This window comes from Patagioenas fasciata, chromosome 3, assembly GCF_037038585.1.
Source record: "Patagioenas fasciata isolate bPatFas1 chromosome 3, bPatFas1.hap1, whole genome shotgun sequence".
Taxonomy (NCBI): Eukaryota; Metazoa; Chordata; class Aves; order Columbiformes; family Columbidae; genus Patagioenas; species Patagioenas fasciata.
The window spans coordinates 28,919,641-28,933,160 of NC_092522.1; the positions used below are offsets into that span (position 1 = coordinate 28,919,641).

The 13,520-nt window shown below is 40.0% G+C and overlaps 1 protein-coding gene across 4 annotated transcripts in view; it reads right to left on the bottom strand.

Moving 5' to 3' along the window:
* Positions 1 to 13,520, bottom strand: part of RPS6KC1 (ribosomal protein S6 kinase C1) — an 88,538-nt gene that overhangs the window by 47,054 nt on the left and 27,964 nt on the right. For all 4 annotated transcript variants that reach the window (XM_065834567.2, XM_065834566.2, XM_065834568.2 and 1 more), the window contains one exon: positions 136 to 254. In XM_065834567.2, the coding sequence (XP_065690639.1) occupies positions 136 to 254 (119 nt within the window). The remainder of the gene's footprint in view (positions 1 to 135; positions 255 to 13,520) is intronic.

Sequence of the window (13,520 nt, forward strand, 5' to 3'; positions counted from 1 at the left end):
CAAATACTCCTCAGGTCTCCTGAAAGGGAAATTCTAGACAGTTTTTGAACATCAAGCTTGAATATGCTTTGCTAAAAGACAGGAAAATTTAATTATACCAAAGTCAGGTTCAGAAAGAAAGAAATTAAAGCCTACCATAGGAACAGATGCATCTTCAGAGGATTTATGGTAGAGACTGGAAATTTTTTCAGCGCGCATAAGGTATTCTGCAGTTTTCCTTTTCACTGCTTCTCGACGAGTGGGACTTGATTCACCTCAATGGAGAAAAACAAAGTCATTCTTTCTATAGAGAGACGGGTACTAAGTAATCAAAGCACATGACTGCTTTTGATTCTACCTTTTTTTATTTCCTTTGGGTTATTCATAATCAAACCTACAGATATGCATCAATAAAAAGCAAATACTATGATCTCAGAGTTCTACAAAAATAACATTTTAAGCCTTGCTATAGACTAAGGTAAACAAAAACTGTTACCTCATTTTTCTGTGATCTGGTATATGTTCCTATGGTAACATAAGTAAGAACTGAAACAAACCACTGATCCAAATGTTGTACCAAAAAAAACCCCTCCATTAGGGAAGATAAGATGTTTACAACAAAACAATTTTTAAAAATGTTGTGCTTTTTTTTTTCCTTCATTTTTCTAACATAGGTTTTCCTAAATACGAAGGAGACGTAGAAATACTACTAATAGCCAGAAGGCAACGTGAGAGACACAAAGAACTCCTGCTTACAGCTTTCCAATGCTAGCTGCTCCCTGCCCGTTGGCTTGGGGTGACACAAGAGGAAAGGAAGAATTGTGTGCACAAACTACTTCACTTCCCAGGTGGCTGCATCACCACTGTGTTATGTCTGATCTACCCAAACTCTTGTAAGAGCTGAGAATGCCATGATAGCGGATACGTTTCTGTGTTCACTCTAAAACTTACAGTTTCTCTTCAGACATTTCGCATCACATGCAGTATATTGTTACAATAGACTCAGTTTGTGATGACAACACCCAACCAGTCAACCCGCAAGCAAAGATAGACACTGTGAGCCACAATTGTAACAAATGAAAACTGAGATTACTATGTTGAAAAATAGCGACAGACAGCATTCCCAGAAGAAGTCTGAACAACAGCAGACTTTGCATGGCCCTGACAGTCCCTTCCAAGCCATAAACGAGGCCATCTGGGACTTGCAGAAGCACAGCCTTGGCCAGGACAGGCTTCTGCACCAACAGGTGCAAGCCAGCACCCCTCACAAACCAATGCTCAAACAGGGCAAGGAACTGCAAGGATATCAGACTAACAGCTGCTCAACATGAAAGATAAGGCAAGGAACAGGAGAGGTAATAAACACACAAATACACCAACCCTAACAAACTGCAGATAACACAGACAATAATGAAAACTAGAACTCTTAAGACACTGATGAAAGGAACCTCCGAGTGTAACCTTGAAGAAGTTCAGCCAGAAGCTTGGTAACTGATAAGAAGAAGAAAAAAAAACAAACCTCAGGATTACTGTGGGTTATCAAGAATGAGTCTCATAAAAAGGAAACCGATTCTGGAATGTCTTTGGGAGAATTTACTGCGTAAGCACTTGTATGCAAAACATTGCGAGATGTTTTCAGGGGGATTGTAGAAATGCACAAGACACTGTAAGACATTTAGGGCCTGGACTAAAGATAAGGAAAAGGAAGGGTCAAGGTTGGAGGGTGGCACAAGCATGAGAAAACAGAGGTAGGAATTACATGGGCCGGCTGTGTGTAAGCAGGCTGCACCTGTCTCACTGAGCCCTGTACCCGGCCACCACTGTCTGCATTGTCTTCTTAATAAACTCTGTTCCTCATTATTTTCTGCATTAGTGCGCTCAGCATTCTCTGTGCGTAAGATAGGCCAACAAAATTCAAGGTAGATAAGCAGGCAAGTCAAACAAAGTGTCTGAGAACTGGATCATGGAGCTGGGGGCAAGACACCAGAGAGACCTGATCAGCAGTAGTTCAAAAGAGGTTGGGCTGTTCACACTGCCCGTGGTTATGCAGGTGTCTGGAAAGGCAATATCCTTCTGCCTGTGTCCATCTGTTTATGGTCAACCATGTCCATACAGACTATGTGTACACACATGCAAGCCCCGCTCAGAAACCTGCCCTCAGCGTCACTACTGGTAGGACCCAAAGAAGGGGTTAAGCTGCAGCCACATCTCTCCAGCAGCTCAGAGAAGGAGTAATCACTCTGATTCTTCAGGCAGCCCGACCTGGCTAGCCTTGACACCAGCTCCTTCTGAAAGGAGAAGGAGCAGGTGGTTTGACTGCTTAGTTTTCCCAAAATGCTTTCAAGATGGCAGAGAATAATGAAAAACTAAGTACAAGGTCTCTCTAGAAGGTTCAGGGAGAGTTCCTCTGCTGTGGGCTCTCAGAGCTGCTGTTTCCCCCACCCCATGGAAGAGGGAATGAATCATTGCTATTGCTTTTAACAATCTGTAGACTCAGAAAGAAAAGAAGGCAGAAGCTCTTTTCCACTTTGTTGCCGTGGTATACTACTAGTCATTTCGACACTGTTAAAATAGTCCCCCTCCCTTTTGTATCATGACTACAAACTACCTAAACACACAGAACAGTCACAAGAATTAGTGCCAAAGACTTACAACCTACTCCAAGCTTTGCTGTAAATGATCTGTTGTAAATCTAACTGTCCACCTCACAGCAGGAGAGAAAAGTGATTGTCACCTCCTTGGGCAGACTCACACAGCCCTACTCTGCAAACACCTTGGGCACATTTCGTTTGGGAAAAAGACGGACAGTCAGAAATTCCATGCACTTTCAGCATACAATACTACGGCTATTTACCAGCTTCTCAGTAACTTCTCTCATTCTAAAGACAGAGGGAACTTTGTCCCAGGTCCAGCACCTCTAACACCTCCACTTGGTAGGACTCTCCTGGTGAAATTCCCCTAGATTAAACTGCTGGTCTTACTCACCCTTAGGATTAAAAAAGTCTCAACAACGCTCAATTGTTTGAACTTGGATTTGGCTTTATCAGAAAAGAATAGACCTACAGTATTTTATAAATGTGTGTTGCAATTTCTTAAAACGTGACTAAAACGCTCTTGCTTTCATCTTGACATTTAATCTTATGGCACCATAAAACTTTTTTGTGCAATGCACTGGTGATCGCCCACACTCTCTTAGACACAAGAAGTGGCAATCACTTAGGGGGAAAAAAAAAGTCATCTGCATAGCAACAATAAACTCTTCAGCCAGTGTTTTCTTCAAGGAGACTGGTAGAAAACTGCTAGGTTAGTGTCTAAGGCTATCATAAAAGTCAAGCTTACTGCTTAATTGTGAGCTATGTGTATTTAGTTTGGATGTTTATTGCCTTTTTCAATGCTTCAGTAATTTTACAGTAATTAACGCAAACAAGCTACTATGTCTCCTTAAAGCTGTCTTTGTTCTCCCTACTTTCACAAGACATTAATTTCAGTTTTCCTTCTACTTTTCCTTCCTGAGTAATTTGTTAAATAGCATTTGCAAACTGTTCGCTCATTAAAATCTTCAGCCATAAAAGAGGGTGTGGATTCACAAAACAATGTTTACTCAACAAGTTCTTGCATCTTATTTGTGAATAAGATCATTAATAGTTCAGCCTCTGAATACTGTAACAAAGTAGATGTTTGAGAATTGGATTTATGGAAGTAGGATTTTGACTTTATATTAGTTTAATCGAGAAAAAGTAAAAAGCTACATTTCAATACAAATTCCCATGTAAACAGCCAATAACTCACAAAAATCTATAAAGAAATACTGGATATGAATTTTTATAAAAATTACTTTAAAAGCCTTCAACACAGTGTGATGAGTAATAATAAAGACCCCATTAAACTAAAAATAATCTTTAGCATTTATGCCAATTTTCAGGTCATAGAACTCTCCACTTAAAACCAAATAAGTCACTAAAACACAGTACGAGAGAAAATCCTTATATTTGACAGATGTTAAAGCTGTGATGCAGACTATGTATGTTTTTAAATGCAATATTACATTTTGTTATGGGACAGTGTTTTTAGTTACACAAAATGTGTACTCTCAAAAGAATTGGCTCATTTATGCCTAGTGGAGACCTTTTGATTTAAACACTGTGCGCGCATATTGAGCTTCTATTTCCATTCTGCGGTTAGCCCACAATAATCTAAAGAGGTATCTCTTTTTAATTGCAATTTAAACTTGAAAGGCATTTTTCTTTAAATGGCAGCAAACAGGAAATGTTTAAACTGTGTCAAAGCCTTTGATGAATCTTTACAACTGCTCATAAAAGATCATCCTGCTTAAAATAATATTGATTTTTCATTTATTTTCCTAGATACTAGAAGATTTACGTTTCATCTGATCAGGATCAAAGCTTCTCCCACCTCCTGATCACTGGGATTAAATCGGCAATGTCATTTTACATGTTTAAAAACTACACTGCTAAAGCAAGATATAAAAGTGTAGCAAAGCTGATCATAGAGACCTTAGAATAAAAACCCCTCAAGATTCCCCGTCTCTCTCCCTCTGCATTTGCTACGGAGCAGCTGTGCCTCACACACATTCACATGAATGAAAATATTAAGGCGAGAAACCACCCACTTAGTTTATTTTCCATATGACTTTCCTGTAATTATTTTGTAAACTGTTCACACAACAATATATAAAAACATCTGCAAAAACAGGTAATTAATGTGTCAAGCCAAACTAATGCATTTTTTATGGTGTCCATGCTTCGTCAACTGTAATTATAACTCTTTTTAAGCAAATGATGATGTGTTTGTTGCAATGTGCAAGTGGTTATTTTAGATGCTCTGTTTACTATTACTGCAAACAGAATATAAAAACTCTACAGCTACTTTGTTGCACATATAAGCCTTCATCTAGACAAGCACAAGCAGGCTGCTCCCTCATTTTTCAAAGGCTTTGCCTATTTCAAGAAATAAAAATATCTTAAAATGAAAATTGGCTTTGGAAAGGCCGACCAGGCCACCCGCTGACCAAAGTAACAGTAGCCAGGACATTAGGATAGCAGCCAATGATTCAAAATTTATTCTTTAATTTTTATTTCTAAGGATGGCTCAGCTACAATGTATTTACTAAAACAGACATTCTTAATAAAAATGATCTTGAAGGTTTGATAGAGGAAAGCCACAAATATTAGAATAATTATGCCACTGAGTTAATCTGTGACTTGCCTGCTTGTTATCCCATAGTCCATTGATTTGAAAGAAAAATACAGAGAAGCAGCATTTTCACAGAATAGGTGCATGGAAGTAGCACCTGGGAAAATAGCAATATTTTTGTCTTCTGCTCACATCTCATAGACCCTCAGAAGAATACATACATTTGAAAGATTCACTATCGCAATGTTGAAGTATTAAGTGTTCAGCTCAGTTAACTATTTATTGAGGCATCAAATTTTCTGTGATTTTATTGTATAAGAAAATTACTTACGTTCAGGTATTAACAGCAAAGAGCTATTGAAAGGGAGCCACACCAAATCAACGCAAATGAACAAAAAGAAATCCGGGCAGTAAGGACCATGGGAAAATCTGTCTCTTTTGTCAAAATAATCTGGGGTACTAACAGAACACCTCTCAGATGCACAGAAGTGCCCTCAAACTTATGCTGGTCCTTAACTGTTCTCCATAGATGCAGGATGAGGTCACATGGAACAGGTGCATCTCACTAGATGGTTATAACAAAACTCTAGTCACCACATGCCACTAACATATAAAATATCCCACCTTCAGTAATTCACAGTATGTGGCACCCACCCAGGAAGTCTAGACGTGCCTTCCTTCCTTTGTGTTTGACCACCTCCAAATCATCCCCCATCAGGAATTACAGATTTTCCTCAGGAAGAACCAACCTGCCAGGACATCAGACCCTGACTGACTAGCTGGATATTTCCACAGAAAAGGTTAAAAAGTTAATATTACCTGCACAATCCTCTGTAACCTCCATATTCCAAATCTTCCTGCTTTTTTCTCAGACTTACTAAAAATACATGTGGGTTGCCTTTATTTAAGAAGATATCAGAAGAGATTTGCTCCAGGAAGGAATGTCCTCTTGCAGCACAGGCTACAAGGAACTTGCAGGAGACTGCCTGTTGTGCTAACCCCAAACTCCATGTTCTTAACAATTCAAACAGTAAAACTTTCTCTAAATACTGAAATCTTCAATGAAACATTTATAATTGCCAAACCTAACAGCTATAATACCATTTTTTATTTTTAAAAGTTTCTTTATCTTCTTCATAGTCTTCCTGCACATATCACCCAGCTGGATTGCTGAATTTTTCAAAGAATCGCTCTCTATAAAAATGCAAGGGAGTAAGCCTTAAAAGATTTATTTCTTCTCACAATGAAAAGAGGTTTAGCAGCACCTTCCTTATTAGTGGGTAGCCCAGCTGTTATTTTTGCCTAATTGGTTCAAGAGGACCTCTGTTCTTCTTAGGGCAAACACTTCTTACATCATGTGAAGCAGACTCCTTTGTCCATATTAGCCAAACAAAAGCTCAGGCACACCGTAAGTGACAATGCGACTTGTAATCCAGCACAGGTTTGTGACCGCTTTGGACACAGTTTTATAACCCTAAAATTTATTTCAGGAAGGGAAAGAGCTGCTGATTTTGGAATGAGACTCCACCAACTTTCACAGGAGAGTAGGTAACCTTTAATTTTCAAATAATTACTTAAGTGAAATGTGGCAGGTGCTGGGGTAGACGGACACTTCAGCATCAAGGAGAGATGCTACAGATTTTAGCAGCAGGTGGCAGTTTGGAATTGTGAAATAAGCCCACTAGCTCATCATTTCTAGTATGTTACATATTAATGGTGAGTTACTTGGGGTGGCGACCAAATTCTGCTACTGGAAAACGACTGTAAATATTAAAAAGTAAGACCAAGGTTGAGCCCATTATGGTAAAGCAGTTTGAAGTGACCTTTTTCCCTTTTTTTTTTAACATTTTTGAATAGTCAATAATTATTAATTTGCATCACATTTATCAGAATTATTCTTTCTTACTTTTTGAAGATTCAGGACAGTACTGTGCTCTAGCAACCAAGAAGAAAAGCCACTTAAGAGTGAAACCTCACGTGCTGAAGCACAAATGTGTGATAGTGAGTGAACACCTACAAATTCTTCTTCCAGCTTTCCAATGTGCTTATAACTATTATGTCTGTATTTTATACATCATCTTCATTGCCTGTTGTTCAAGACACTTACAGATCTTCACTTGCTGTGGATTTACCAACTCTGTGCCGCCTAACAAACCTAAGGTTCCACACCAGTGGTGTAAATGTTTAGGAAAAAATAAATGTTGGCATATTTGCCAAAGATAAGAGTACATAGAAGAATGGTGTGGCTTAAATGTGTTTGAGTGACTAGTAAAGCAGGAGTCAGTAACACTCAAGATAATAAGAAACACTAATCAATAATCATCTGTTTATAGAGAAACTCTCATGTTAAATCCACAAGGTGGTGGTAGCTTTTCAATTGCATGTGTGACAATCTGGAAAAAACTAAAATGAATGGTCACACAGCACACAGGGAGGAAAACTTTAACTTTCCGTCCATCTACTAAAATGTGTAGTCTTCAACTGCAAGGTATTTCACCAAAGTAAGACTTCACATGGTGAGAAAAGTCCTTGAACACTTTCTTGTAAAACTCCATAAAAATGAGGGGAGAAGAAGAAAAACAAAACAAAAATAAAACCACACACCCTCCCCCCACACCGTGACTGGTGCAAGACAGAAGGACAAGGGACAAGCAGTGACATCCCAGCACAGATGAAGAAACAAAGTGGTGACAGCAGCAGCAGGTTCTCCAACACGGGCACCACAGGAACATGAGGAAAAAACACTGACGGTCAGAGCAAGGAAAGAAGTTACACAGGTCATCATCACAGAAGAGAGGAAAAGATTTTCCAAGGTCTCTGCAGTGTTCCATCTTAGCTAAAAGGATGAGTCCAAATTAGAATTAGCAACCACAAACACTCCTTGTTTCAGAGCAGAGGAATCCCAGGCACACAGACACCTGTCCCTTCAAGTAAGAACAAGTTACTGCAGTTTGTAGCGTAAAGTATTACAGAAAGAAAGAAAAGAGGAAAAAAAAAAGATTAAAAAGCAACTACGAGATTCATCAATTGTGACAGTCTAATAGTACTCATATCTAGGTATTAAATATAGCTCTCATGTACTTCTAAATAGTACTATGGGAAATGGTATCTTTCCATGAGCAGTCACTAAAATCTCTAAAACATAAGAGCCATCAGCAGGCCCTGTAGAGATCAAACCTATACTAGTCCTTCTGTGCAGCTCTGAAGCTAGACAGTCTATTTTAAGATACTGGAAGGGAAAAGAAGAGCACAGGAAAAGAGAAAATGAGAATGTGAAAAGAGAGAAGCTGTATATGCAAGAACTGGAGGAGGTGGCGAAGAACTGAAGCACTGATTATCATTGCAGCATCATACCCTTAAACACACCTGTGCAATTTTTTCTATTGCAGTTAGTAATTTGTGTTAATTCACCTACACTGCCCAAAGCATTTAATTCTGCAGCCAGAGACTTCAATTTTCTCACCTAAGGACAGAAGCGGCAGTGTAACCTAGATCAGTCTGCTCTGTCTACAGTGTACACTGGAAGGAGTGTGGCAACCCTACTAGGTCTTCTGATGGGAGATAGAAACCCCACATAGCAACAGCCAAAAAAAACTATTAATGCACTTAGCTACAGCTAAGTGCTGGCTAACAACAGCTGAGATAAGAGACTGTGCAGGCAGGAAGAGATGTCTGTCAAAGACACTGGGCACAAGCAGCAACCTGGCAAGAAGCTGCTATAAGGAGAGACATGGAAATCTTGGAAGGATCAGATCAACCCCAAGCCAATGTAGCTAGCTGTGTGCCCCCAAAGAAGGGAGAAAGAACAGATTTTTAAGGCTGACCTTGTCACATATTCATTCATTCTTTAACAGCCACATGCTAAATAACCATATTCAGAGTCATCTCTGCATCATGCCCTACATGTTGGCTTACAGGTATCGCTACAATTCATCTTCACCTGTATTGCAAGGCTCTGTGCTGTGCAGCAGGTTCTAAACCCCAGACCTTCATCAGCCTCTTGGTGCAGAGAAGTCTTGTAACTTAGGTGGAATTTTACTCTTTGACATAGTTGAATCTGGCTGTATTTATATATTAACAGACTTCACCATACTTTACTGGGAGATGCTGTATTTTACTGCTTTGCTGCAATGAGGTGTCCAAGCCTAGTATTTTTGCATATGGAATGACATCACTTGGAGTGATCCATCCAGCATCTACTGCACAGTGATGGAGCCTATATCACTAATCTGCTCTGAAGCTCTGTATGGCCTGCGATGGGATTGGAAGGCATCACACTGCAGTTACAAACAGCTCATAGCCCATATTAGCTTGGGTTTCAGCACTACTGGTAGCACAGAGGGATTAGAGGACTTCTTTTTTTAACCACAATATTTTTAATGTCCCTTCTTAACCTAGCTGCTTGTCAATAAGTAAGTCCTTCTACACACACCTAACCTTTTGAAACAACAGCCGTGATGTCAAGGTTGCATGAAACAGCAGGAAAGTGTTGCTTAGAAAACCCAACCCAAATGGTCCCACAGCATCCTCATGGTCCAACAGCAGGAAATAGAGACAGCTTTCAGCTCCTTTGGAAGTAACCAGGGCAGGAAGTTTTTGTCTTGACTGGTTCCAGCCTCAGTGGAAGTGTAAAGCTACAAGAGCAAATAAGGTGAGTGATGATACACCACAGGAGCACAGAGGTCTGAGATCAGATGGGGGAGAATTACAGTTCTCTTGGTCACCCTTTCATTAACCTTTCCCTGAAGGGCCCAGCACAACTCCGAGAGTTTCCCTGCAGACGTCAGCTCACAGCCCAATGCACCTTCTCAGAAAACAGGTCCGTTATTTCCTCAAAGACACTGCTCCAGTCGGGCACAGCTGCTGGGCAGCTCAGAAACTGCCTAAGAGATTGTTACTCTCAATGAGAAACACTTCTCAGAGGACTGAAGGTGAAAGAATTTAAAATAGCTATTGTGTTGCAACAGAAGTTGTCTTCGTAAGTGCCATTCAAAAAACATGCAAAGGTGCTTTCTACCCTGGAAGACAGAAACATGCTTGTAGAACAGCCATGGCTGTTCCCCTTTTCATAAACCACTGTCTTCTTGGCATTCTGTCAAGTATGCTCCTGTTTGCATCCCTGGCTCCATCACAAGTTCAAATCATAGTCCATCATAATCCCAGTAATTAGACACAAGTTAGTTTGTTTTCAGTATATCCAAAAATATCATCTAGCTGTCCAAAGTATTCCCAGCATTTCATTGTATATGCATTTCTGGGTTAAAAGTCAAAGTCATTTTAGCAAGGTTCCAGTAATTTGTGTAATTTTTGTTCCAGCTCTGTTTACTGGATAAACATTAGCACAGAGCAGTGCAAAACTGACATTCACTGCCTGCTTTCAAAGACACCAGCAGCTTATCTAGAAGCTGGAGATACCAAACACAAAACACAGATACCTGGAAAACAGCTTGTGGCTGCTGTGACTCCAGAGGCACCACACACTTCATGCAGCAAGGCCCATGCTGCCCAGCTGAACCAACCCCTCCTAAAACAAATGTTCCTTGTGCTCAGACACAGCTGCTACACATGTGAAAACAAACACCCCAAATCTCTGACAGAGTAAATGGATCATCTCCCTTCAGATGTTAATGTGTAACATGGAGCCTTGTATGTGACAGACCAGCAATGAACATATTTGCTTTCTAAACCACACAGAACAGATCATGTACTTTTCTACACGCTTTAGACTGACCATATTGTGAATAGTTCTTGTTTCACCATGTGCCTGAAGTTACTGTAACCCAGCAATAAGCAACACTGTTAACTCTGTGTTTATCACACAGCTCAGACTGCCCAGATCCATAATGGATATAATGTGAGAGCAGTGAAGCTGGGAAAAAGAGGAGCAGTTTATACAGACAGTACTCCCTCTTTTACCACAACATAAACTCTTTCCATAATTTTAGCCTCCTGATGTATTTTTCTCCAACATAAACTACATCCTACACCAAAGTCAGGGAAAGCACTACTAAGTATAAAACACAGTTAACTTCCAGCCTAGAAGTTGGTGGCTTGCTATCGATTAGTACATTTTTTTCCATCACTATGCCTGAAGCAATGCATTGACCTCAAAGAGCTCTGACAGGCTAACAAAGCAAAGGAACAGCTATAATTGTGAGCCAGAGTTTCTATCAATTAATATACTTCTTGTATGCTTAAAAAGGCAGAAGATTTGAATCCCAAAAGGTTTTGGCTTCTGGATAATTGTTTAACTATCCTGTATAACCCTTACAAACCTGCTTTCCAAAAGCACCAAAATCCTGTGCACAACAATACAGAAAAAACACAAGAGGGGCAGCAGAATCAGTACATATTATGAGGAAAAATGAAATTGCGGCAGCCACTCTTGCTCACCGCACATGAGGGAGCTCTGATACAAACAAAGCCGGGAGCTACAAGATGTACAGGTAGTTCAATGGATAGTCCAAGGACTCTGGTGCCAGTTCAAGGTAGCATTCTCCTCCTTCCCTCTGACAAACATGTTTAATATTAAATGCATATATGGAGCAGAACTAGGCCCAAGATACATAAAGAGCAGATGCCCAGAGTCCAAGGTATACGCCAGCCTCAGAGCACAGACGGCATTCAGTTCCCAGGTGACATGCAGATCAGGCCCTTTGGCAGGACTGTGAATAGGACATTAAAAGATTTAGTACTGAAACTCTGCAAGAGACTAGCAGAGGAAAATACATATGCACCTTCTACAGTATAAGTAACACCACTATACTTGTGAGAGCATGCACACACAGCTGAAAATGAAGTCAAGATGTACATTTCTTTGGTGTAAGCACATGTAACATGCTCCATCTATAACAGCATTAGTGCCACCAGCTCAGAGAGCTGGGAAGTCATCAGGAAAGTAACAGACTCAAGCGTGCTCCGACTGCCTTGACAGAAGACAGCTATTTCAAACTAAACAACGTGAGTCTTTCAAACTTGCAGTAACAAACTTACTCATACACAACTTTGATAAGGCGGCCTTGAAGTAAGTGGATCTTCTTGTACCAAGGCTAAAGGAGCAGCTGGCAACAGACCCACCCTTATCTTTCCGACCCATCTAATCAACTTACAGAGGCACTACAATTCATAGGTGATTCTGCGGGAAGTTTCAAGCCCAGAGGATAGATAATGTTTCTTTCTTCCCGGTACACTGGCTACATTTCCTGATTGCAATTCTTAAGTGTCAATTCCTATTTCCTTGGTGCCACCACGTGGCAAAAACATGTATTACCACTGACCATGCAAAAGCCACTTCCAGTCCATTCTCAAGAGAGGCCACACATCCTGCAATGACTGAACACTGAAAGGCAATGGCACTTTATATGTGTGTGTAAGCAAATATGAACGCTGTGTTTCACTTTCAGATATTACAAAGGCTAATTTACACAAAATAGTCTAAAAATAATCAATAGCCGAAGATCATAGGCATTTTGTAACTGCTGCACCATCCTTATGTTTGAAAGGAGCATGTTATTATCCACGTGAAAAAACAGAACAAGGGGTGTTTAAAAAGCTGAAGTTATTAAGTTAAGGTTGTTGTTTTTTTTTTTTTTCATTGCAACATACAGTGAATATTCACATATCAGCACTAAACATATTACCCTTAAAGTAACTAGATTTAAAAGCATGACACAGTTACTTGTGGCTTTTGTTGGATTTGGTTTTGTTTGGTTGAGTTTTGTTGGGGTTATTTTGGTTGTTTTGGTTTGGTTTTGAGTTTTGGTCTGTTTGGTTTTGTTGTTGTTGGGATTGTTTTGTTGGTTGTAGTTACGGTTTTGTTGTTTGGTTATTTGGTTTTGGCTTTAAGCTGTCCTTGTAGATCCTGAGAAGGCATATATTTTTAAGAATGCATTTGAATCAGGTCTATCATTATCAAGAAGTACATCAATGTCTCCTTGCCAGCTTACAGAAGCTCCAAAGAGAAAGGACACCAGATGAGCTGGATCTAGCCAAATCTAGTGTAGGAGCCCAGCAGAGGACAAACATTCATTTCATTTCCACCTCCCACAGCTATGCAGTGTAACACAGAAGAAGGAGACAGAAGAGCTGACTGCTAGGAACTAGACTGTACACATTTATGTTCCCAAGGGACAAGAAGCCAGATAAAAAAGCCACTCAATCCTGTTACTCCCTTCCCTGTGCTATACAGATGCAATGTCAGGGACTGTACAGAAAAAGTTGCAGGTGCTGGCTATACATCTTGTCACCCATCAGGAACACCTCTACTCACACACACACACACAGGTACCACCACTATGAATTCATTAATAACCCTCACTGCGCGATCTGACGGGCATCAGGAAAAGACGGTGGAATATCACACTTTTCTAAGATACTCTAAACTTTTT